A 25,085-nucleotide genomic window follows, 5' to 3' on the forward strand; every position below is an offset into this window, starting at 1 on the left:
ACTTTGAAGGTGGCAGTATACATTGAGAAGGGGGTTAAAATGCCTGGAATCCTTAGCTTCTTTGTAGAGAAATAGTATTTAAAAACAAGGAAATTATGTGAGAACTTTGTAGAACAATAGTTAGATCTCATGCAGTTAGAGTATTGTGTTCAGTTCAGGATGTCACATAGGAAGAATTAGGCCTTTGGGAAGGTGCAGAAGAGACATAATGCTCCTGAGGGTGTGAGAAATCAGTTCTGTGGAGAGTCTGGAGAAGCTGGTGTTGTTCTTTCAAGATAGACAAGGTGAATAGAAGATTTGATAAAGGTGTTCAAAGTCAGAGTAAATAGCAGCTGTTTCCAATGTCAGAAGGGTTGTCAAACACAAAGTATAAATTTAAGTTGATTAGCAAAAGAACTAGAAAAGATAAGGATTTTAAAAAAAGCAAGTTATTATGTCTTAAAATGCACTGTTGTCCAAGGCACTGGAATCGGATCCAATAGTAATTTTCAAAATTGAATCGGATAAGTATTTGAAGATAAAAATAAATTGCTAGGTAGTTAGGAAAGGAAAGGTTTGTAATAATTGGACACCCTCCCAGAGAGTTGGAACAAGCACAATGGAACCTGCTTCTATGATAAGGAGAGTAAAATAAAAGTACAATTTTCCATCTCTGCCTCTTCGGGGAGACGATGGCCTATTTTTGTTCTCACTGGAATGTTAATACAGAGGCGTCAGTTCAAATCCCACCATGGCAGAAGATGAAATTTAAATTTAATAAAAATCTGGAACTAAGAGCCTAATGATGACCATGAATCAATTCCTGGTAAACAGCTTTTGCCCAAAATGTTGAATCTCCTGCTCCTCAGATGCTGCCTGACCCCCTGTGCTTTTCCTGCACCACACTTTTCAACTCTGACCTCCAGCATCTGCAGTCCTCGTTTTCTTGCATGAATCATGCAATGAATAACAATTAATGTTTTAAAACCATTGACTGTGATAGGAATTGATGCACTTTTAAAAACAAGCTACTGAAACTGATTGTGTATTGTGCTTACACTGCTGTTTTGTTCAAGAAGTGACGGAAGCTGTTTGCAGATGGCCTGGTACCAAGATTTTATGCAGACAGATTTGGTCAGTAAAAAGTAGCTGATGGGTTAATGCAGTGTGATTAATCATGGACACCAAAGGTCATCAGTCAAACAGTGACCTTGATTGGTTTTTAAGTAGTAGAATAGGTGTGGATGTTGCAGTGAAGAGCCTTCGGGCCATTGAAAGACAGGTTGTATGTCTCCGTCTCTGCAGTAAAAATACCTGATTCCTGAAGAGACCAATTTTTTTTCTCCAGTCAGTTGCTGTAAGTTATTGCCTTTAACCAGTAACTAAGAGACTTTGCAGTTAGTGTACCAATTGCCTCATGTAATGAAGCGAAGGAACCTGGAGAAAAGAGACTGAAGAATGGAAAGTCCTGGCAAGTCAAAAGAATTATCTCAGCAAACACTGAGAAATAATTCTATTAGTTTGCAGTATTTTGTACCCTCCACCATGAAAGCAATGTTTTATTTTTGTCTGTCTGCGAGCGTTTAATGGTTTAAAAGGAGCTTAGATTTGTAATTAACCAAGTTGTGTGTTGATAGCTCATAGTTCATACTTGTGATTAGAATTTACTTACTTATGACACATAGTCATTCTTCTGTTTCTTTGAACTGTGGCACCATGATCATTAATGACTTCATACAACCTGAGCTGATTTGTTATCTTTGAAACTTTTGGCTGGTACCCAGATATTTGTGACTGGATTTTTGACTCTCACTCTCTGTCCTGTGTGTAGTTGCATTAGTTCTCTACCTGCTCCACTGTGTTGTACCTATTTCATTTTCCTATGTCTTTGAGCCACAGTGGCTGGAGTTTGAATCTCCTGAATGGTTATGATGTTGAGACATGTACATTGTGGTAGCCCTGCCTTTGTTGGAACACTGGCATTTACCAGTTGGAAGATGTTGGAAATCCAAACTGAATTTTCACATTGGTACTGCACTGTGAATGTGCCACTGTATGGATTGGAGTACGTCTGTCTGTCATTAGATGAGTAGTAGTAATATATTAGCATTTAATCCTACATCCATTTTAGCCTTCAGGGAGTATCAACCTACCTTTTGGAGAGAAATGATGTTGTTTGTTGTAAAAGCTTCTGATCATTGCATCACTTATATGATGTGTTAAGCTGACAATATGATAGGCTTGGTCATCTTCCAGTTTGCTTTTTGGTTTGGTGGCTATTTGTTGATACCTGTGTGTATATTTAGGTCACTTTCCAACTGCTAGCATTATGGTATCGTACCATCTTGTTGATCACCAGGGTGTTGTTCTCAGGTCTGGCTTGGCTTTTGGAATCCAACAGTAGAAAGCTGTTTTGCTGCTGATTTCACTTTTATCCTCTAAATAGTATTTTAACTACTGTAACTTCACTTTTATATCAGGAACAGGCTGCAACTTCATTTTCTTTATTTTTATAAAACAATTGGAGAGCTTCTAGCTTGCCTTATATTGAACTTTAAGTAGAAAGCAGGTAAGTCTGCCCACTGGTTAACTGAGTTAACGATCTGACCCTGAAAGATAAGATATATTATGATATATTTGGTCCAGAAATGTTTAACCTTCTGTAAGGATTCTATTACAGGTTGTTAGTGGAATTTACTACTATAATGTGATGGTTGATGATCGTATGTGATACTTACATTAGCTCCTGAGACATGGGTCTTAGTAGTACTGAAGATTTAAATTAACTTTTATTATAGCACCCAGTACATACATACACTCCAATCACAGGCACCTGCACAACTGAGCTCAAGCTTAGCAATTCAGCAGCTATATAACATGTTATCTTCAGGGTGACATGCTGCAAAGGAACTTTGTACGATTGCGACCATTAGGTTAAATGTCATAACATGGTGACGACATCATGAGGGTGCCCTTTAAAAGTATCTCACCTTCCTACTGCTTGGCATAGTTCAACGAGAGAGCCTAGCAGAAAAAGGTCTTGAAACATTAAGGATAGAAAAACACCAGGACTTAGTAAGTGAGTTACAGTTTCACAGGGAAGATTTATAACGACTGCAGCTAGAGAATCTTTCTTTCAAATGTGTAGAAGTAAGCTCTCGGTGTTTTTAAGTATGAAACGTGGGAGAAATATTCTTTTTACCTGGAAGGAAAACTTAATTGATTCAATGAGTATGACTATTTGTTATGTTAAAAATGTTCTACAAATGCAGGTTTTTATTGTTAAGGGCTGCATTCAATGACTCCTTTGCACCAATACCAGAGAATGCAAAGAAAGCTTAACTATAAGTTGCACACAGACAAATCTGTGCTGTTAGCTACTTCCCACAGGAAGTACATTGTGTAAAATCCAACATTACTGAAGATCCACATCACCCTTGGGTAAACCTTGCTGCAAAACTCACCAAATTATCAACAAAAGTATATCAGATAAAGTTTAATGTTGGACTCTATACAGTCAGTCAATTACATTCAAATCTAAATCAACTACACTCAAAACCAGCATTCCTTCTATTTACTCCATCTACTCTTCCTACTGCCTTGGGAAAGCAGTCAACATCATCAAAGACCCCTTCCGCCTGTTATACTCTCTTCCACCCTCTTCCATCAGGCAGAAGATTTAAGAACAACATCTTCCCCACTGTTCTGTAGTCATGGAGTTGTACAGCACGGACACAGACCTTTCAGTCCAACTCATCCACGCCAACCAGATATTCAAAACTGATCTAGTCCCATTTGCCTGCATTTTGTCCATATCTCTCTTAACGCTTCCCATTCATTTACCCATCCAGATGCCTTTTAAATGTTGTAATCGTACCTTCCTCCACAACCTCATCTGGCAGCCTGTTCCATACACACACCATGCTCTGCATGAAAACATTGCCTTTCAGGTCCCTTCTAAATCTTTCCCCTCTCACTTTAAACCTATGCCCTCTAGTTTTAGACTCCCCTACCCTGGGAAAAAGACCTGTTATTCACCCTATCCATCCCCCTCATGATTTTATAAACCTCTGTAAGGTCATCTCTCAACCTCTGACACTCCAGGGAAAAAAGCCCCAGCCTATCCTACCTCTCCCTATAGCTCAAACCCTGCAAAATTAACAACATCTTTCCAATAGCAGGAAGACCAGAAGAGAACGCAGTATTCTAAAAGTGGCCTCACTAATGTCCTGTACAGCTGCAGCATAACATCCCAACACATATACTGAATGCAGTGATTAATAAAGCCAAGCATGTAAATGCCTTCTTCACCACCCTGTCTACCTGCAACTTCACTGTAAAGGAACTATGCACCTGTACCCTTAGACCTCTTTGCTTGGCAGCCCTCCACAGGACCCCACCATTAATTGTTAACAGACTTATGAATGGACTTCACATGTATTGGAGTTGATATTTCTCTGCATCTTCTCTGTAGCTGTAACACTATTTTCTGCATTCTTTCTATTACTTCAATGTACTTATGTAAGTTGTGGTTTGTCTGGATAACACACAAAACAATAATTTTCACTGTATCTTGGTACGTATGACAATAATAAATCAAGAAATAAAAGGAGGTTATTTTCAAAACTCAATTAAGACAATAGAAATTCAAAAGGTCTTGACGCAGCTATTCATTTCTCTTATTGAACAGCTTGGGGATAACATTATAAGGCACATCTTCCATGACCTCAGAACATCCTAAAAATCTCAGGTAATTCTAAAGCATAATCACTGTCATGATATAGGAAATGTGCAGCCAGTTTCTACACAGCAAGTTCCCACTAACAACAATGAGATAAATAATGAGGTATTCCAGAGTTTTCTTCTCCTGAAATAGTTCCACTGTTCTTCATTAAATAGTACTATGAAACCTTTTCATCTACTGAAAGAACCTCTGTGTGACCTATTGTCCAGAAAACTGCACCTTATACCATTCAACCCTCCTTCAGCACTGCTTTGAGTTACAGATCTACATTATGCACTTGTGCATGTTTTTAGTTTTCTAACATCTATAATTTATTTCAACAGAATAAACCTTTTAAAACATTTTAGCAAACTGATATAATAGGTCAACTGCCAATCTCTACTGCTTAGAAACAGGAGGTTTTCTGTATCTAGAATAGTGAAAGCTCATTCATTGTTTTCCAACGATGCAAGTCAAATAACTGGGACAGTACAGTCAGAACTGCTTGAGAGCTGAACTCAAAGCATCAGATTGCAATGTATAAATAAGATTAACAATGGATGGGGAGTTGTTCTGAAGATAAGAGGGTTTTTCTTTGAATAGTGAAGCCCATTTCATAATCAGATACATTACATGGAATCGATGTATCGTGTAAAGACTGGAATTTCCTAGTGTTTTGTGTTGAGTACCTCAAATTCTGTTCCTTTGGTTAATATATCTTAGCTAAATTTATCGCTGCAGCCAAATTTCTAATAAATAAAAGAATCAACTCAAAAGAAAAGTCTCGTTGGTTCAACCTCACCTCTAAAACAAATTCTCGTCTTACATCATGGGGAGGGGGTGGGGGGTGGTAAAATTAAACCGTTTTGGAAGTCTGTCTCACTTTTTGGGGCAGTCAGGGACTTCCACCTCCAGTTTGAAAGGAGTTAAACAGTGTTTCACAGTGTGAACGGAGCCAGGCAGAAAAATACGGACCATCTCTGATTCTTTGTGAATTCCACCTGCCTCATGCAAATTCCCTGAAGGTTTGCTATCACAACTGCAAACCGAAAATTCAAGATCACTGCACTGGGTTTTTATTTCTGGTTAATTAAATAACTTAGAGACTCCACCGGTTTATCTTAAATATCCGCAAATGTCATTTTGAGATGGAATTTGACTGCAGCAATCGGCGCAATAATGTTTTACTGTTCATGGTATCTATGCTGTAATCGTAAACGCTCAGTGTACATGTAAATTGAGATGCTGAAAGTAAAAAAAAAAGCATTTGCCTTTTAATTGTGGATACAAAAATGCTTAAACGTGTTTAGCACAAATGGAACAAGTAAAACAGCAACCTTCCATTGTGATTTTAAAACAACATTCTTACCATTAAGTACAGCCAGTGCTGTCAGTATTGAAGTCCAGAGTGTCAACTGCACGGCGTTCATGGTGGTTCCCACAGTTTAATATCCAAAGAGACAGGCAGCTCCGGATTAGTTTCCCTTGAAAGTAATCTCTTGCACTAGAAGCTTGCGAACACACGACCTCAGTTAATTCAGGACACCGACCTGCTGCACTGATGTGGTTGTTTAAATCTCCGCTGGCCGGCAGAGACTGTGATGCAGACCATCAGTGATATCCCGCACTGGTGGCCTGAAGTATTTGCAGGCACTCTCCGGTCCCCGGGAGCCGCCTGTCAATCAAAGCCTCTACCTGTCCGGGCATGAAGCCTCGCCCCGGCACGCACTGGGGGCCAATCGCAATCAGCGTTTTGTCTGGAGTGGTTTGATTGGCTTACTGTCTGTCAATGAAACTTTACCTGAAGGATGACTCCACCCCCAGCCCCCAAAAACGTGCCTCTGAGTAAAGAATGGGTTTTGTACCCATTGAGAAAAGTGTTTGCAAAAAAAAATTCAGTAATAGTTCTCATTATACGTTACCATTAAATCGATAAATAAATTCCTTAACTTCAGGCACATTAAAAGAGTTTCAAATTTATTTATTATTGTTAGGTTTAACAATAATTACTTTAAGATTATTATGGTGCAGAAGGAGGCCATTTGGCCCATTGTGCCTGCACCAGTTCTATTACCTACTGCCAATCATCTGCCTTTCCCCTATATCCCTAAACACCATTTCTATCCAAATAACCATCCAATGCCCACTTGAACACCTTAGCTGAACCTGCTTCCATTACATTTCCAAGCAGTGCATTCCATACCCTGTCGACTTACTTTGTGAGAAAAATTATATTCTCTCACATCACTTTAAATCTATGCCCAATCATGCTATTATTTCAGTGATTTTTTTAAAATTCTTTCATGGAATTTACTTTTGTTATCTGTAATGAAAACAGGTTCAATGGGGGTGGCACAGTGGCTCAGTGGTTAGCACTGCTGCCTAACAGCACCAGGGTCCCAAGTTCGATTCCAACCTCAGATGACTGTCTGTGTGGAGTTTGCACATTCTTGCCGTGTCTGCGGCGGTTTCCTCCCACAGTCCAAAGATGTGCAGGTTAGGTGAATTGGCCATGCTAAATTGCCCATAGTGTTAGGTGCATTAGCCAGAGGGAAATGGGTCTGGGGTGGGTTACTCTTCGGAGGGTCGATGTGGACTGGTTGGGCCGAAGGGCCTGTTTCCACACTGTAGGGAATTTAATCTAATATCTTCCCAACTGCCTTAAAAACAGATCCTGGTATTCCAAATAAAACAGAAAAACTGCAGATGCTGAAAAGCTGAAACAAAGATCAAAATGGCTGAAGAAACTCAACAGGTCTGGGCACCTGTGGAGGGAAAGCAGAGCTAACATTTCGGATCAACAGATACTGCCGGGCCTACAGATTTTTTTCTGCAGTTTCAGCTTCACATCCTTGACCCTTACGGCTTAAACACTTTACTATCCATCTCAGCATTAAAATCATCACCACTGCTTTAATGCTTCAGGATGTGGTACTGAAACTTGCATTCAAAAATCCTGCTTTTGCAGCATGTTTTGCAACGTCAGAAAGCATTTTATTGTCAATGGTACACTTTTTGAATTGTGGTTGCAATAATACTGCAGGAAGCCAGATCGCCAAATTGCACACAGCCAGCTCCCACAAACAGAAAAGACATGATCTCCCGTTCGCCAACAATGTTGGCAGATGGGTAAATGTCTACCTAGGCCAGAAGACTCACATTCCTGTTCTTTGAGCTAACAGTTGAGGCACTTCCTGTCAGAGAGGGCATGTGGGATCTCATTTTGATGTCTCATTTGAAAGTGCAGCTGTTCCCTCAGCACTGCACTGCACTGAAGCGTGAATGACGACTTTGCTCTCCTGTTATATTTTGTTCGTTCATTGAAGATGATGGCGTCAGCTGGCCCAGCAGCTACTGCCCACACCTAGTTGCTTTTAGAAAGTGGTAGTGAGCTGCCTTCTTGAACTGCAGCAGCCCATTTAAGGTATGTATCCCCATAGTGTTGTGAGGGAGGAGATTCAGGATTTTGACGCAGCAAAACTGAAGTAACAGTGATGTATTTCCAAGTCTGGATAGTGAGTCTTGGAGGGGAATTTGCAGCTGGTGATATCCCCACATCTGCTTCCCTTGTCTTTCTAGATGATGATGATGCTCATGGGTTTGGATGGTACTGTCTAAGGAGTTTTCTACAGTGCATTTTGTGGATGATACACAATGCTACTGCTCAACATTGGTAATGGGTGTTTGTGGATGTGGTTCCAATCAACAAGCAGACTGCTTTGTCCAGGACAGTGTCAAGATTCTTGGATGTTGTTGTAGCTGCATCCATCTAGGCAAGTTGGGAGTATTCCATCACACTCCTGACTTGTCCCCTATAGATGGCAGACAGTCTTTGGGAGACAGGAGATGTGTTACTCGCTGCAGGGTTCCTAGCCTCTGACCTCCTTTTGTAGCTATTGTATTTTTATAGCTAATCCAGTTCAGTTTCTTGTTAAGTGTAACAACCAGGATGCTGTCAGTGGGGAAATCAGTGAAGGTAACGACATTGGCGATGGTTAGATTCTCTCTTGTTGGAGCTAGTCATTGCCTGGCATTTGTGTGGTGCAAATGTTACTTGCCAATTGTCAGTCCAAGCCTGGATATTGTCTAGATCTTACCTCATTTGAACTTGGATGGCTTTGGTGTCTGAGGACTCATGAGTGGTGATGAGCATTGTATAATCATTAGTGAACATTCCCACTTCTCACTTTCTGATGGAGGGAAGGTTGTTGACAAAGCAACTGACAATGGCATAGCTTAGGACACTACCCTCAGGAACTGAGATGATGACCTCCAACAGCCACAACCATCTTCCTCTGTATCAGGTATGACTCCAAACAGCAAGAATCCATTGGATTTGTTGACTCTAGTTTTGCTAGGTCTCATTGATGCCGCACTCTGTTGAATTATGACCTTGATGTCAAGGTCAGTAACTCACCTCACCTTTGGAATTCTGCTCTTTTGTTAATGTTTGAGCCAACGTCAAAAGCTGAGTGGATCTGGCGGGACTCCAGCTGGGCATCAGTAAGCAAGTTATTGTTAAGTAAGAGCTGCTTGATAGCACCATTGATGACACCACCCACTACTTTGATGATGATTAAGAGCAGACTGATGGGGCCGGAGTTGGCCAGGTTGGATTTTTCCCAGCTTCTGCATACAGGACATACCTGGGCAATTTTCCGCATTGTAGGGTGGACGCCAGTGTTGTAGCTGCACCAGAACAGCTTAGCTAATGGGCGAGGCAAATTCCAGAGCGTGTGTATTCAGTACAATTGCTGGAATGTTGTCAGGACTCTTGGCCTTTGCAGTATCTTATGATTTCTGCCATTTCTTGATGTCCCACAGAGTGAATACAGTTAACTGGCATTTGTGATGATGTAGTTTTCCAGAGAAGGTCAAGCTAGACCATCCACTTAGCATTTCTAGCTGAAGATTGTAGAAAATGCTTCAGTCTTTTCTTTTACATTGATGTGCTACGTTCTTCCATCATCGAGGATGAAAATACTTGAGAAGCCTCCTTCTCCAGTGAGTTGTTTAATTGTCCACCAATATTCCTGACTGGATGTGGCAGGACTGCAGAGTGTAGATCTTAGCCATTGGTTGTGGACTCACTTAGCCCTGTCTATCATTTTCTGCGTTGGCATCCAGGCAACCCTGTTTTATAGCTTCACCAGGTTGACACCTCATTTCTAAGTCTGCTCCAATGCATGCCCTCTTGCACCCTTCATTGAACCAGAGTTGATCCCTTGGTTTGATGGTAATGGCAGAGTGGGAAATATGCCCAGTCATGAGGTTGCAGATTGTATTAGGGTACAATTCTGGAGTTGCTGATGGCCTACAGCACCTCATGGATGTCTTGAACTGATTGATCTCTTGATAGTCTGTTTCATTTATCATGGTGATGGTGCTACACAGTATGATGTTATTAAAACCCATGACTTTGTAACTCAAAGATGAATTCTACCAATTGTGCTAATTTATTTCCACAGAAATGGTTAAATCTCAACAATTGGTTATTTCCGTCTACATGTCAAACCACAAGTGGAACAAGGCATAAAAGGCAAGATCGCAATTCAAGTCAACTTTAAAATGTCACTGTCCTTCCCTTTCCCTGGACATTTTATATTGGATAAACAATGTGAATCTTCTACTCATGCTTGCAACAGTAAACAGGGTCATTGACATATAACCATTTGTAGATTATTTGCAAAAACACGTTCAAATTTTGTTAATAATTTCCCTGTACTCCTTAGTCTGGGGGTTTGTTGAACTTCAGTTTCTGCTCATTACATTTGTATTTTTGGTTAATTATTTCCTCCCTTTTCCTTCAATTTTCTCCCTAATTTGGCAGTCTCAGTCTTAAGAACATCCCTGCAATAAGAACAAAAAGTTGGCATTATTCTTGATATTTTGTAAATTTTCTTTGGCCTTTTCATGATTGGCAATAGCTCCATCTTGCTCTTTCTAAAGTAATAAGGTGCATGTTGATATTGTATAACATGAAGAAGGGAGGAGAAGGAGGAATATATTACATTTCAAATGGGATTTCCCTATGGTTGTAGGTGTTTCTCCATTATTAACGCTCTCACCCTTTGAATTGGATGTTGCATGTTCAAGCCCCATTCTGGATACAAAGTCTCCCTCAAGGATGTCTGTTTGATGAAACATCAAATACCTGCCTTTCTATAGGGATAGAAGGATCCCACAGCATTGCTTTGAAGAGAAGCAGATGAAATTTCCCCACAGTCATGGCTATTTGTATCTCAATGAGCAGAGTATGGGACCATTATTATATCACAGTATATACGATCTTCCGGTGAGCAAATTGATTACTGTTTTTCTATGTCAATGTTGGAACACTTGTTGGGCTGGAAATCACTTTGGGATAACCTGCGATTGTGAAGAGTGCTACAGAAATGCATTTTTTTTTACTATAAGGCTGAAAAACAGTTTTCTTTATGTCAATAAGCAGAGCAATATCAAGTCCAAAATCTGATTCCTGATGTATGCACAGCTGGGGGGAGGGAGGATGGCGTGGGGGTGGGGTAAAATTAAAAAGCAGTACTACAAAGTTATTACTCTGATTACTATCAAAGCCATGACCAAATTGGCATGAGGTCAATAAGATTGGAGAGTTGGATACATGCCTGAAAGATTGGGGTGACAGAAGTGGGTTTTAATTTAAGCGACACTGACTCCAGTACTAGAGAAAGAGGGAACTCTATCGATGGGACAGACTGCTTGAATTGTGCTCAAAACCCGCAGCCATGGCAAATTTTACAACTCGGATCATAAAGAGGACTTTAGAGAAATCAAGGGTACGGGATGGAGAAGGGTTCACATGAAGGGAGATTGAGAGAATTAGAAAAGACGGTGCAGGGTAACAATATGGATAGTGATAATCAGAGCATGATAGGAAATAACAAAGCATACAAATGAAAAAATGTACAAGCAAATAGAGTTTGAATAGGAAAGAAAATTTAAAAAGACAGGATTCAAAGCTCTGTTTCTGAATGCAAGCAGCATTCGCAACAAGATGGATGGATTGATGGCACAGATAGAAATAAATGGATATCAAATGGTAGTCATTACAGAGATGTGATTGCAAAGCGACCAAGAACTGAATATTCAAACCCAGAGATCTCTTGGCCCTTCGATTGCTCCTTCGTTTACTAAATCTCCAGGGAAAGATTGCTCTAGAAATGGGTTGCTGTTGTACTTGTCAGAAACTGACCAATTCAGAGACTCACTCACTCTATGATTATTGTCAGGTGGTAACCATAGAATCCGTGTAGAGGCATAGAGACGTACAGCACGGAAAGAGACCCTTCGGTTCAACTCGTCCACGCCGACCAGATATCCCAACTCAATCTAGTCCCACTTGCCAGCACCCGGCCCATATCCCTCCAAACCCTTCCTATTCATATACCCATCCAGTATCCTTTTAAATGTTACAATTGTACTCATCTCCACCACTTCCTCTGGCAGCCCATTCCACACACGTACCACCCTCTGCGTGAAAATGCTGACCCTTAGGTCTCTTTTCTATCTTTGCCCTGTCACACTAAACCTATGCACTCTAGTTCTGGACTCTAGACCTTGTCTATTTACCCTATCCATGCCCCTCATGATTTTATAAACCTCTATAAGATCACTCCTCAGCCTCCAACACTCCTGGGAAAGCAGCCCCAGCCTGTGCAACCTCTCCCTATAGCTCAAACCCTCTAAGCTTGGCAATATCCTTGTAAATCTTTCCTGAACCCTTTCAAGTTTCACAACATCCTTCTGATAAGAAGACAACCAGAATTGCACATAATATTCCAAAGGTAGCCTAACCAATGTCCTGTACAAATGCAACATGACCTCCCAACTCCTGTACTCAATACTAAGGGTGGAAGTAGGGTATTTGGCCCATTGATTACACACCACCCCTTCAAACAGCATCCCACCCAGATGCCCACCCCTCCTCCATACCTGTATTCCTGCATTTCCCATGGCCAATCCACCTAAGCTGCTCATCTTCAGACTGTGGGAGGGAACTAGAGCACCCAAAGGAAACTGATGTAGACATGGGGGGGGAATGTACAAACTCCACACAGACAGTCACCTGAGGCTGGAATCGAACCCAGATCCCTAGCACTGTGAGATAGCAGTGCTAACCACTGAGCCACTATGCTGCCCCCATAATCAATGACATCTAGATTTGGATCCAAATTGGGTGCCCCTTCACAATGTGGAGTTTGCACATTCTCCCCCGTGTCTGCGTGAGTTTTCTCCGGGTGCTCTGGTTTCCTCCCACAGTCCAAAGATGTGCAGGTCAGGTGCATTAGTCAAAGGGAAATGGGTCTGGGTGGGTTACTCTTCAGAGGGTCGGTGTGGACGTGTTGGGCCAAAGGGCCTGTTTCCACACTGTAGGGAAACTAATCTTTAAAAAAAACTCTTTTTAATAACATCAAAATCCATTTTAACAATAATACCAGGACACTAGCTTTGGTCATTTAGCTTTACATCTGGGACATGTGTCATCTGATCCCTGACTGAGCAGTAAATCACAAAGGGAACGGGCTAAAGACTGATATTGGATTGTCGCCAACATATCCAACTCCTCCTTTACATTAGAAAAAGATTATTAGAATGAGCATGTTTTCTGGATTACAATCAATAGTACCCTCTTGAACTTTGAGAAGAAATCCCAATGGAAGGAAGACTGCAGAGGCCCCACAATCCTGTCTTTCCCTCCAACCTGGACTCAGGCCGATATAGCATGCCCAAAGTGTGTTACACGTACATAGCCTCTTGGTGCTGCTCATGACTCTGCTGCAGCCCTCCCGCTTCTGAGTTATGATTCCTACACTTGCTCCAGAGACCTGCGCACAAGCTTTAGGCTGGTGCTACTAACACAACACTGAGGGATTGCAGCAATGCTAGAGGTGTCATCTTTCAGATCAGATGTTAAAAATAGACTCCCCACAGTGTGGAAGCAGGCCATTTGTCCCATTAAGAACTACCAACCCTCCAAACAGCATCCTGCTAAGACCTCCCCCTCCCCCCATCCCTGTAACCCTGCATTTGCCATGGCCATTCCACCTAGCCTGCACATCTTTGGACTGTGGAATGAAACTAGAGCACCCAGAGGAAACCCACATAGACCCGGGGAGAATATGGAAACTCTACACCAACAGTCAACCAGGTCCCTGGCACTGTGAAGCAGCAGTGCTAACCACTGAGACACCGTGCCACCCAGTAACTCTTAGGTATATTGTAAAATTATACCATTTGAAGACAAGAAGAGACATTGTCTCTGATCAATCCTTATCCCTCAACCAACTTCACTAAATCAGATGATCTGGCCATTATTACATGGCTCTTGGTAGGATCTTGCTATGTACAAGTTGGCAGCCATTAATCCTGTATTGTAACAGCAACTACATTTTGGAACACATTGTAATTATTGAACACCATTAGTGTGTTCCAAAGTACTACAAGGAGTACACTTAGACAAAAGGGAAGTTGAAGAGACCTTCAGACTTGATCAAAGAAGCAGATTTTAAGCAGTGTTTTGAAAGAACACAGAGGTTTTGGGAGGACATCACAAAGATTAAGGCTCAGTTCATGCAGTTTTAAACTGCATGATATTTGAGACTGGCCTGTTGCTTGCTAGACCTAACATATCACTGTTTCAGCTTGTAATTTGTTTGTGCTCTTGAGATGAAAAACCAAAGCAGTAATTGTTGCTGTCACGAACACTGAAATGGCACAGGAGTCCTGTAAGCCCAACATCCAGCCTGTAACCCACTGAAGAAAGACTATCAAAGCCTGCGACTAAACAACATGGAGCTGACAGCAAGGTTACAGATGGGAAAATGGGGGGAGGTCACTATGGACGCTTTGGGGCCATCATTATCAAACAGATATCAAAAACAAACTTTAACATCTGAAATACTGGATTTTGCCAAAATGGATGATGGTTTTTATCCCTCTCCCACATGCTGGTTTGGATTCCTAATTCTCGACTTCCCTTTCGAACAGCATTCTGTGTGGGAACTATATCCTGTGTACTGCAACAGCTTAAGTAAGCAGATCACCAGCTACTCAAGGGCAATTAGGGATGGGAAGTAAATGCTGGCCCACATCCAGTGAATGAGTCTATTTTAAAAAATGCAATGCATCATCAACATTTTCATTAATGTCCATCAGCATCACAGGTCGCCTGACATTCTGCAGCGAGAATTGCAAGTGCGAGGGGAGTAGATGAGTCAGGTACTGATAGTCCTTGCGGCACCCATACTGCAATAGGAACTTCTTTTCAACCATTGTCCCCTTCTTTGCTCTTTTTGGTCTTCAGTGGTCAAAAGGAAGTTAAGATCCCAACACCTTTTTGTAATATTAAACACCAGACTGTACAGGCTGCTGTCAGGTTGGCACTTAATATTAAAAACAATGAGAAGGATCTACATGCCTGTCACAAACAATGTCAGTACCTTATGTATCACAATTTAAGTTCTCTCCTGGGAAAGGGAGTAAACCTAACTCAGGGCAGTTACCATGGTACAACCATCTTTAGTTGCTTCAACATAAAGCCAAAGGTTCATTAATGACTGCATCATGTTTTGTATCACTTGGTCATTTCAGTGCATCTTGATAAAACTCAAAAATTTCCAGGAAAAGGCAGCCTGTTTGACTGTCCATTTCACTCCCCCCACCACCAATATACATTGGCTGCAGTGAATACTACCTACAAAATGCAATACTGTGACCCACCAGGACTTCTTCAAAATCATCTTCCAAACATGCACCCCTTACCAAGTAGAATTACAAATGCAGCAGATGCATGGGAATAGCCACACAGCAGATGCATGGGAACACCCTAACAACAGATGCATGGGAACACATCCACAAGAGATGCATGGGAACATCACCACAGGAGATGCATGGGAATAGACACATAGCAGATGCATGGGAACATCAGCACTTAAAAGTTCCCCTCCAGGTCACACAACCTTCTGGTTTGGAAATACATGATTATTCTTTCACTGTTGCTGAATCAAAATCCTGGAACTCCCTCCCTGACCACACTGGTTACATGGATTGCAACAGTTCAACATAATCTTCTCAAGGACAATGTGGGATGGGAAATAAATGCTGACCTGATCAGTGATGCTTATATCACATGAACAAGTACAAATAAACTTGCCCCTAATTAATGTTACACATTTCAAATCCATAATATGTTATTCCAATGGGTATTGCACTATTTACAATAAATTACCCAAATATTTTCAAATGGCCTGAACCCCTATTGTGTAAGAATAGTTCATAGAGGCTTCAGGATCACATTCCGCTAAAAAGTTCCAGAGAATGTGTTTTGCAGCCTGGGTCATGCTGCCCTCCTGTGGACAAGCTTTGAGTTACAGTATCTGTGTGGAGAGGGAATTAATCTTTTGAGCAAAAGTGTCTAAAGAAGAGTTATGGTGGACTAGAAACAATTATATTTTTCTCTCCACAGATTTTGCCAGGTCTGCTGACTTTCTCTAGGATTCTCTGTTTTTTTTTAATTTCAGTTTTCCAGCATCCATAATGTTTTGCTTGTTGAGTTGCAGCATAGTATTTTTTGCTTCAGATTAACATGATCCAGATCATTCAGCAATTCCCCAGCACCGAGAATAACAAGTTCACAGCTCACAGTGACACCGAAGTCTTGTCTGTACCTAGCGGGGACAGTAGCGGTCATTCTGTTGAAAAACCCAAAGATACAGCAAGATGGAAAATTTGTGATTTACATTTCCAGAATTTGATAGAATGAAGATAGAAGACAAAGTGATTTAAATCTCTTGTCAATTCAATGGTTACATTTTGAAGAATAATTTTAATTAATTAGTTAACTGACAACAATCTAATGGTTAGAATCTGAATTCCCCAAGTTATTAAAAAGTAATTTTGGACTTTACAGAGATCTATAACCTTTAATTAAGTTCACTAAACCAAGCATACACAAGCAAGTAATCATCATGGGCAGTCCATGATAATGGGATTACACAGAAGCTGAATATCTGTATATAAGATGTCCCTGCATTTAAGGGTTGTGCAAGTGTACATGTAGTCATAGAGGGAGAAATATACTGCATTACAGATCGGATTTTGACCTTCCTTCCACCACCTTCTCCCCCAGCCTGACACCAATAAGGGGAATTCTAGCTCAAAAGGTGGCCTCTGCCCTCAACTTACATTTCCAATTGAGTTTTGATTTGATTTTCATTCTATTGTCATATGCATTTTACAGTAAGATTACAGTAAAATACAGTGAAAAATTTTCATTTGCCACCATTAAACAACACCACTTTGAATAATTTAAGATTAAGAAAATAAAAGAAAAATATAACTGGCAAACTGCTGTGGTGCAGTGGTAGTGTCCCAACAGAAGGTCTGGACTCAACTCCCACCAACTCAAGATGTATTCCAAAATTTGCCAGAATGGTTTGATTCAAAATTATCTACTTTACAGTTTGGGACCTCTAGGCCAAGGATATAGTTGGGGAGAGGTTCAGGATGTTCAAAAATTTCATATAGGTTTGAATGAGTTAAAATTTCACCTGCATCATTTTTAAAATGAATGTTTACAGACATGATGTTGTGGGGTCAAAAGTGGGAAATAAAATCTTCCCTTACTTATCCAGCCAGTTTCAATCAGACGCACAGTAAATTCTTCTACATCCAAGCTTTTAAAGTCTTTTATTTGCTATTTAACCATTTTGAGGCACTCATTCTTTCAAATTTTAACCAGACTATTGTATCAAAGAATCATAGAATCCCTAAAGTGTGGAAACAGGCCATTTGGCCCAACGTTCCACACCAACCCTCCGAAGAGTAACTCACCCAGACCCTTTCCCTTATCCTATTACTCTACATTTACCCCTAACTAAGGCACCTGAACACTATGGGCAATTTAGCATGGCCAATTCACCTACCCTGCACAGCTTTGGATTGTGGGAGGAAACCAGATCACCTAAGGTAAACCCACACAGTCAAGGAGAGAATGTGCACCCAAGGCTGGAATCGAATCTGGGTCCCTGGTGCTGTGAGGCAGCAGTGCCAACCACTCAGCCACCATGCCACTCATTCATCTAATGAATTCTACCGTCACAATGCTGGTCTGTTACAAGGTTACTATGCCTTCAAGTTTTCTTTTCAGAGATGGGGTAATTGGCTAGGCTCCATCATGTTTGAAGTTTGAATAGTTCATTGGGGCCTTTTTGTTGACCCTAACAGATAGTGCTTCAGGCCAAAAGCTTGAAAAGTCTTTTGAAAATTGGAATTGTCAAGGAGCGTAGCCAGCTCTCTATCTGTGCCATTCAATTCAGTTCAGGGGTTAGCTGAGTAAGAGACATAGTTGAAACTGGAAATTCTTTTTCCTTCTGCCCGTCTCACTTCAAAAACATGTAAGTTGCCTGTGCTATTGTTTACTGTTTGAGCAAAGGAACGTGTGTATTGGGACTGTTGCAAATATTTTCAGAACAGCATCATTAAGTCAGGTTTGGATAGGATAAGTTATCTGGTATTCTGTTTTCTGTTCTTTGTATTTCATTCTGTAATTTTGTAGGGGAATGGGTGGGTTGCGCTTCGGTGGGTCGGTGTGGACTTGTTGGACCGAAGGGCCTGTTTCCACACTGTAAGTAATCTAATCTAATCTAATCTAAATAAATTTTGTTTGTTTAAAACCTAGCAGTCAACCCAGCTAATTTACACTGGGGATCTCCACTATACACCTAGCTAAAACAAATAGTAAAGTTACAGTCTGGACTACCTGTTTAAAGGGGTTTTGAGGGGTCTGGCCCTATCCATAATAGACTGGGGGCTCTTTGCGGGATTTAACCAGCAAGTGTTAGGTGTTTGAGTCTTTTATTTCAGGTGTTGATTTGGTTGGTTTAAACAGTGTTCAGATAGCAATGGCTCTTTCAGTCACCAAGGAGTTTCTGGAGGTGGAAACAGTGACCTTGGAGGTTTTACAAAAGGCAAATACGACCAAGCTGTGGGAACTAATAGACAAGCTGGGGTTGAATTTACCTCCTAATGTGAGGAAGGACGAGATGATTTCAGCAGTAGCTCAACATTTAAGTTTGCTGGAAACACCATCAGGATCTGTAGAAATGGCACAAATTCATTGCAAATGAAGCAGCTTGAGTTAGAGGCAAGAGACAAGGAAAGGGCAGCGTAAAAGTTTAAAATTGGAACAGAAAGAAAAAGAATGAAGGGCTTTACCAGAAGAGAAAGGTAGAGAGAGAGAGTTTGAACTTCAGAAATTGACACTTAAAAAGGGAAGTCACCTTAAAAGGCAGGAGATAAAGGCTGAGGGTAGACTTAGTGAGGAAGAGAGTGAGGATGAGCCAACCCCTGCTAGTCAAAAGCCTAGTGAGAAACTGTTTAAATATATTCAAGCATTGCCTAAATTAGATGAGAAGGATGTGGAAGCATTTTTCATCGCATTTGAAAAAGTGGCTAAACAAATGCAGTGGGCCAGTGGCAATTTGGGTGTGTTAATCCAAACCAAACTTGTAGATAGAGGTAGTGAGGTCTTCGCATCCTTATCAGAGGAGGTATCTGGGGAATATAAGGAGTTGAAGAAAAGCTATCTTAAGTGCATATGAGCTTGTACGAGAAGCCTATAGACAATGTTTCAGGAATCTAAGGAGGGACCCTTGTCAAACCTATATTGAGTTTGAAAGGATCAAACAAAGTCATTTAGATAGGTGGATAAGAGCTTTAAAAATAGTGCAAATCTATGATGTCCTGAGACAATTATTTTGGAGGAGTTCAAAATTTCACTGCCTGGCAAAATGTGAACTCATGTGGAAGAGCAGAGAGTTATAACAGCAAGGTTAGCAGGTGATGGGACTGATGATTACAAGCTGGTCCATAAACCATGGTTTGGCTTCCAGAATCAATTTCAGTCCATGAGGGATAGAAGTTGGGGAAAAGAGAAATCTTCATGTGGAAAAGGTAAGGTAGATCTCAGTGAAGGTCATAAGGAGAACTCACCACAGGGTAAAAAGGAAACCCTTGAAGGGGACAAAGAAAGTGAAAGGCCCCAGTGTTTTCATTGCAATAAATTAGGCCACATGAAATCACAGTGTTAGCGGGCTAGGAGAAGCACAGGAAAGCCAGATGTGGGAAAGCAAGATACACCTGGAAGTTTTGTTGTAATGGTAACAGAAAGCACAGTGGAAGTTAGAAAGCTGCATCAGAATGTACAAGCTGATCAGAGGTTAGTTCAGGAGGAAGTGCCAGATCTGCTTAAAGAATATATCTACGACATTAAAGTTTATTCACATTGGCCAGGAGTAGTAGGAAAGCAGGTTACAATATTAAGGAACACAGGATCTTCTCAGTCTGTGCTGCTGAAGGATAAGGAGATACGTATTCCTGAGGGACTATTGCCAGAAAAAGTACTGGTAACAGGAATTCATGTTGAGACAAAGAGCACTCACTTATGTAAAGTGAGGTTAGAGTGTCCAGAAAAGAGTGGAGAGTTTGTGGTAGAAGTACAGGACAAACTCTCAGCTCCAGAAATACAATTTGTCCTTGCAAATGAAATAGCTGATTCATCAGTAGGCATGCTGCCTACTGTAGTTGAAAAGCCTGTGGAAACTTAAGCAACTGATGCAATGCAAGATTCTTATCTGGGAATCTTCTCTGATTGGGTAGTAACAAGCTCACAGAGTTACCAGTCGAAGGAGGAGAGATCAAAGGATACAGATAATGAAGATGAAGTGGCTTTAGCAGAGACTGTGTTTGATCAGTTAGTTGGGACAAACTAGGAGCAAATAAATAATCATGCAAATATCTTTACCTCTGCAAAGCTCATTGAGTTGCAGCAGAAAAGATGAAAATTTAGAGCAGTTGTATCCAATGGCATATACAGAGAAAGAGTATGAATGTATCCCTGTGTGTTATTACCTGAAAAATGATGTCTAAATGAGGAAATTGAGACCATCACATATTCAAGCAGATGAGAAATGGGCAGAGATTCATCAAATTGTACTGCCAGTGGGGTATAGAAAGGAGGTGTTGTGAGTAATATGTGACGTACCACTTGCAGCTCATTTAGGAGTGAGGAAAATACAGGCTAAAAAAACAAAGACATTTTTACTGGCCTGGACTGCACAAGGATGTTGTTGAATTGCACCAGATGTGTCATACATATCAGGTAAATGGAAATCCACAGGTGGTAATAAACCTGTACTTTTAATATCTATTCCAGCATTTGATGAACCTTTTGCAAGAGTCTTAATTGATTCCGTAGGTCCATAACCCAAACAAAATGTGGGAATCAGTATTTGTTAACAATAATACATTTATGGACGTATCGACGAAATTTCTAGATGTCATTCCATTATCCAATATCACAGCTAAAAAGATTGTAAAGGAATTACTCAATTTTTTTACTAGATATGGACTACCAACAGAGATACAGTCAGATCAAGGGTCAAATTTCACATCCATACTATTCAAGGAAGTTATGGACAGCTTAGGCATAAAGCAATTCAAATCTATTGTGTACAATCCAGAATAGCAGTGAGCACTAGAAAGATGGCATCAAACACAAAAGACCATGTTGAAAGCATATAGTCAGGATTATCCAGATGATTGGGATAAGGGAATTTTGTTTATGCTTTTTGTCATCAGAGATGCACCAAATAAATTGACCAAATTCAGTCCATTTGAATTAGTTTTTGGGTATGAAGTGAGAGGACCATTAAAATTGATTAAGGAGGAATTGGTAAGTCAGAATTCAGAGACCAGCCATTTGGCCTATGTGTCAAATTTTAGAGAATGACTAAATAGAACTAGGGAGTTGGCCAGACAGCATTTAAAAGTGTCACAGCATACAGTGAAGCAGGAAATGGACAAGAAATCAAAAATTTGCAATTTTGCTATTGGGGATAAGGTGCTAGTGTTACTTCCTGTAGTAGGTGAACCTTTAAAAGCAAAGTTTAATGGACCTTATCAAATTGGAAAGAAATTGAGTGAGGTAAACTACTTGATAAGAACCTCAGACAGGAAAAAATCTCACAGAGTGTGCCATGTGAATAACTCAAAAGGTGTTTTGACGGGAAAGGAAAGCAAGAGGAGACGGTGTTAATGATTACAGTACAGAAGGAAGAACCAAGTTCAGAGGATTCTGAATTAGACATTTCTCAAATTAAGTTGGACAATGAGGAAGTTGTCAAAAATTGGGATAAATTATTGGGTTACCTTCCTGAGAAAAATCAAAATAACCTGAAAGAGTTATTGCTATCACATGGAAAATATGTGGAAATAAACTGGGAAGTACTAACCTAATCATGCTTGACGTAGATATAGGAGATACTGTTCCAATTAAGCAACATCCTTATAGGCATAACCCTCTAAAGTTGGCATAGGTTCAACAGGAGATAGAATGCATACTCCAAGATGGCATAATCAAAGTGAGTTACAGTGGCTAGAGCTCACCCATAGTAATGATGCCAAAGCCAGATGGTACCCAATGGTTATGTGTGGACTATGGCAAAGTCAATGCAGTTACAAAGACTAATGCATTTCCAATTCTGTGGTTGGAAGATTGAGTTGGAAAGGTGGGACAAGCAACTTGCATTTCTAAGTTGGACTTGCTCAGAAGATACTGGCAGGTACCTTTGTCCGAAAGAGCAAAGGCAATTTCAGCTTTCGTAACGCGAAATGGACTGCATCAGTTTAAAGTCATGTCATTTAGTATGAAAAATGCTCTGGTCACATTTTAGTGACTAATAAGGTAATTGCCAGATTATCCAACTGTGTTGTGTACATTGATGACCTGGTGATTTTTAGTTGCTCATGGAAGGAATATTTACAATATTTATTGGATTTGTTTGATCGACTTCAGAGGACAGGCCAGGTGGTAAACCAAGCTAAAAGTGAATTTTGCAAAAGCCCAAGTCACCTTCCTGGACCACGTTATTGGACATGGACTAATGGCCCCATGGGATGCAAAAATGAAAATAATTGCAGAGTTTCCCACACCATCGACAAAAAGAGCAGTACTATGGTTCTTTGGATTGAATGGATTTTATCAAAAGTTTGTGCTGACATTTAGCCGTGTAGCAGCTTCACTCATTGAATCGCTAAAGAAAGACCAGAAGTTTCAGTGGGCAGCGGACTGTCAGAAGAAATTTGACAGCCTGAGGCCTGTGTTAACTACTGCCCCGGTATTAGCCAATCTGATTACACAAAGCTTTTCAAGGTGGCTATCAATGCCAGTGATGCGTGTGTTGGTGCTGTGCTCCTCCAGAAAGATGGCGAGAAGATGGAAAGGCCTATTGGGTATTTCTCCAGGAAATTGAATGTTCATCAGCAGAAATACTCAATGGTTGAGAAAGAGACTTTAAGCTTAGTGTTAGCACTACAACATTTCAATGTTTATGTTACCAGCAGTGCATCTGAGACAATCGTATACACTGATCATAATCCATTGAAGTTTGTGAAGAAGACTAAGGACAAAACTGCCAGACTGTTTAGATGGAGCTTATCATTACAGCCATTCAATTTGAAAACTGTGCATGTGGCAGGACAAAAAAACGTGATTGCTGATGCATTGTTGAGACTTGAGTGAAAAACAAAGGTGATTGGTGGTGGGAGAACCACAGACTGAATCCAAATGTAGTTGTGATGTTTGCACATTTATAGTTAGTAAATATATATGTGTGTTTAAAGTACTAACTTTTTATTATGTTTTCTGAGGTTTCGAAAAATGAAGCCCTCTTTGGATGTTGATGGTTCACTGTTTATAAGTGGGGGGGATGTTGTCACAATGCTGATCTGTTACAAGGTTATTATGCCATTGAGATTTTTTTCAGAGAGGGGATATTAGGCCAGACTCTCTCATGTTTGAAGCTTGAATGGTTCATTGGGGCCTTTTTGTTTACCCTAACAGATAATGCTTCAGGCCAAAAGCTTGAAAAGTCTTTTGAAAACTGGTATTGTCAAGGGGGCATGGCCAGCTCTCTACTTGTGCCATTCAATTCAGTTCAGGAGTTAGCTGAGTAAGACACATAGTTGAAACTGGAAACTGTCTTTTTCCATCTGCCCTTCTCACTTCAAAAACTGTAAAGCTGCCTGTGCCATTGTCTACTGTTTGTGCGAAGGGATGTGTGTATTGGGTCTGTTGCAAGTACGTTCGGAACAGCATCATCAAGCCGGGTTTGGATAGGATACGTTATCCAGTATTCTGTTTTCTGTTCTTTGTGTTTCATTCCATATTTTTGTAAATAAATTTTGTTTCTTTAAAACTTGGCAGTCAAACCAGCTAATTTACTCCAGGAATCTCTACTATACACCTCGCTAAAACAAATAGCAAAGTTATGGTCTGGGCTACCTGCTCAAAGAGGTTTTGAGGGGTCTGGCCTTGTCCATCACACTATCAATAGATCAGCGACACATATCCAACACTTGGAATTCATGTATTTGAAGCTTTGTCCAACAAACTTATTTTTCATTTCTTTTATAAGGATTGCCGTGTTTCTCAAAATAATAATAATTTTAATCACAAAATTCTACTTGACCAATACTCCTTTGGTAGTAAACAGGGAAGGAATTGCTTTGATCTCAAATCTCCATTAAAAACTCCTCCTTCTCCCTGGAAACAGACTGAGGTCAAGCCAGTCTGCCTGCAACCTTAGCATTACATTTGACCATAAAATGAGCCTCCAACCTCATGTTTGTGCCATCATTAAGACATTTTCTTAATATTGCCTGATTCACCCTGTCTCAGCTAATCTGCTGTTAAAATCATAAGTTGAAAAGTGTGGTGCTGGAAAAGCACAGCAGGCCAGGCAGCATCCGAGGAGCAGGAGAATCAAAGTTTCAGGCATAAGCCCTTTTCAGGAATGAGGCTGTTGTGCCAAGCAGGTTGAAATAAAAGGTGGGAGGGGAGGAATTTGGAGGAGGGGCACTGGTAATATGATAGGTGGAAGGAGGTGAGGATGAGGGCGATTGGCCAGACAGGGGGTGGGGGCAGAGAGGTCGGGAAGAGGATTGCAAGTTAGGAGGGTGGTGCTGAATCCGGGGGTTGGGACTGAGATAAGGTGGGGGGAGGGGAAATGAGGAAGCTGGGGAAATCTACATTCATCCTGTGCGTTTAAAATCATTACCACAGTCTACATCACCTTAGATGGCAATTTCATAGAATCCCTACAGTGTGGAAGCAGGCCATTCAGCCCATTAAGTCCACACCAACCCTCTGAACAACATCCATCCCAGACCTATGCCCCTACCCTATCCCTGTATTTCCCATGTCTAATCCACCTAGCCTACATACAATGGCAATTTAGCATGGCCAATCCATCTAATCTGTACATTTTTGGACTGTGGGTGAAAACCCACACAGACACGGGGA

General features: G+C 40.8%; 1 protein-coding gene across 2 annotated transcripts in view; it reads right to left on the minus strand.

The window, feature by feature from the left end:
* Positions 1 to 6,370, minus strand: part of LOC122540714 (endothelial cell-selective adhesion molecule) — a 180,522-nt gene extending 174,152 nt beyond the window's left edge. For both annotated transcript variants that reach the window (XM_043676833.2, XM_087976451.1), the window contains exon 1: positions 6,072 to 6,370. In XM_043676833.2, coding sequence (XP_043532768.2) covers positions 6,072 to 6,132 — 61 coding nt within the window. In that variant the 5' untranslated portion in view covers positions 6,133 to 6,370. The remainder of the gene's footprint in view (positions 1 to 6,071) is intronic.
* Between the last annotated feature and the right edge of the window lie 18,715 nt (positions 6,371 to 25,085).

The sequence above is a fragment of the Chiloscyllium plagiosum genome, unplaced genomic scaffold, assembly GCF_037043375.1.
Source record: "Chiloscyllium plagiosum isolate Xiang-an unplaced genomic scaffold, Cpla_swu_hap1 HiC_scaffold_29, whole genome shotgun sequence".
Classification (NCBI taxonomy): Eukaryota; Metazoa; Chordata; class Chondrichthyes; order Orectolobiformes; family Hemiscylliidae; genus Chiloscyllium; species Chiloscyllium plagiosum.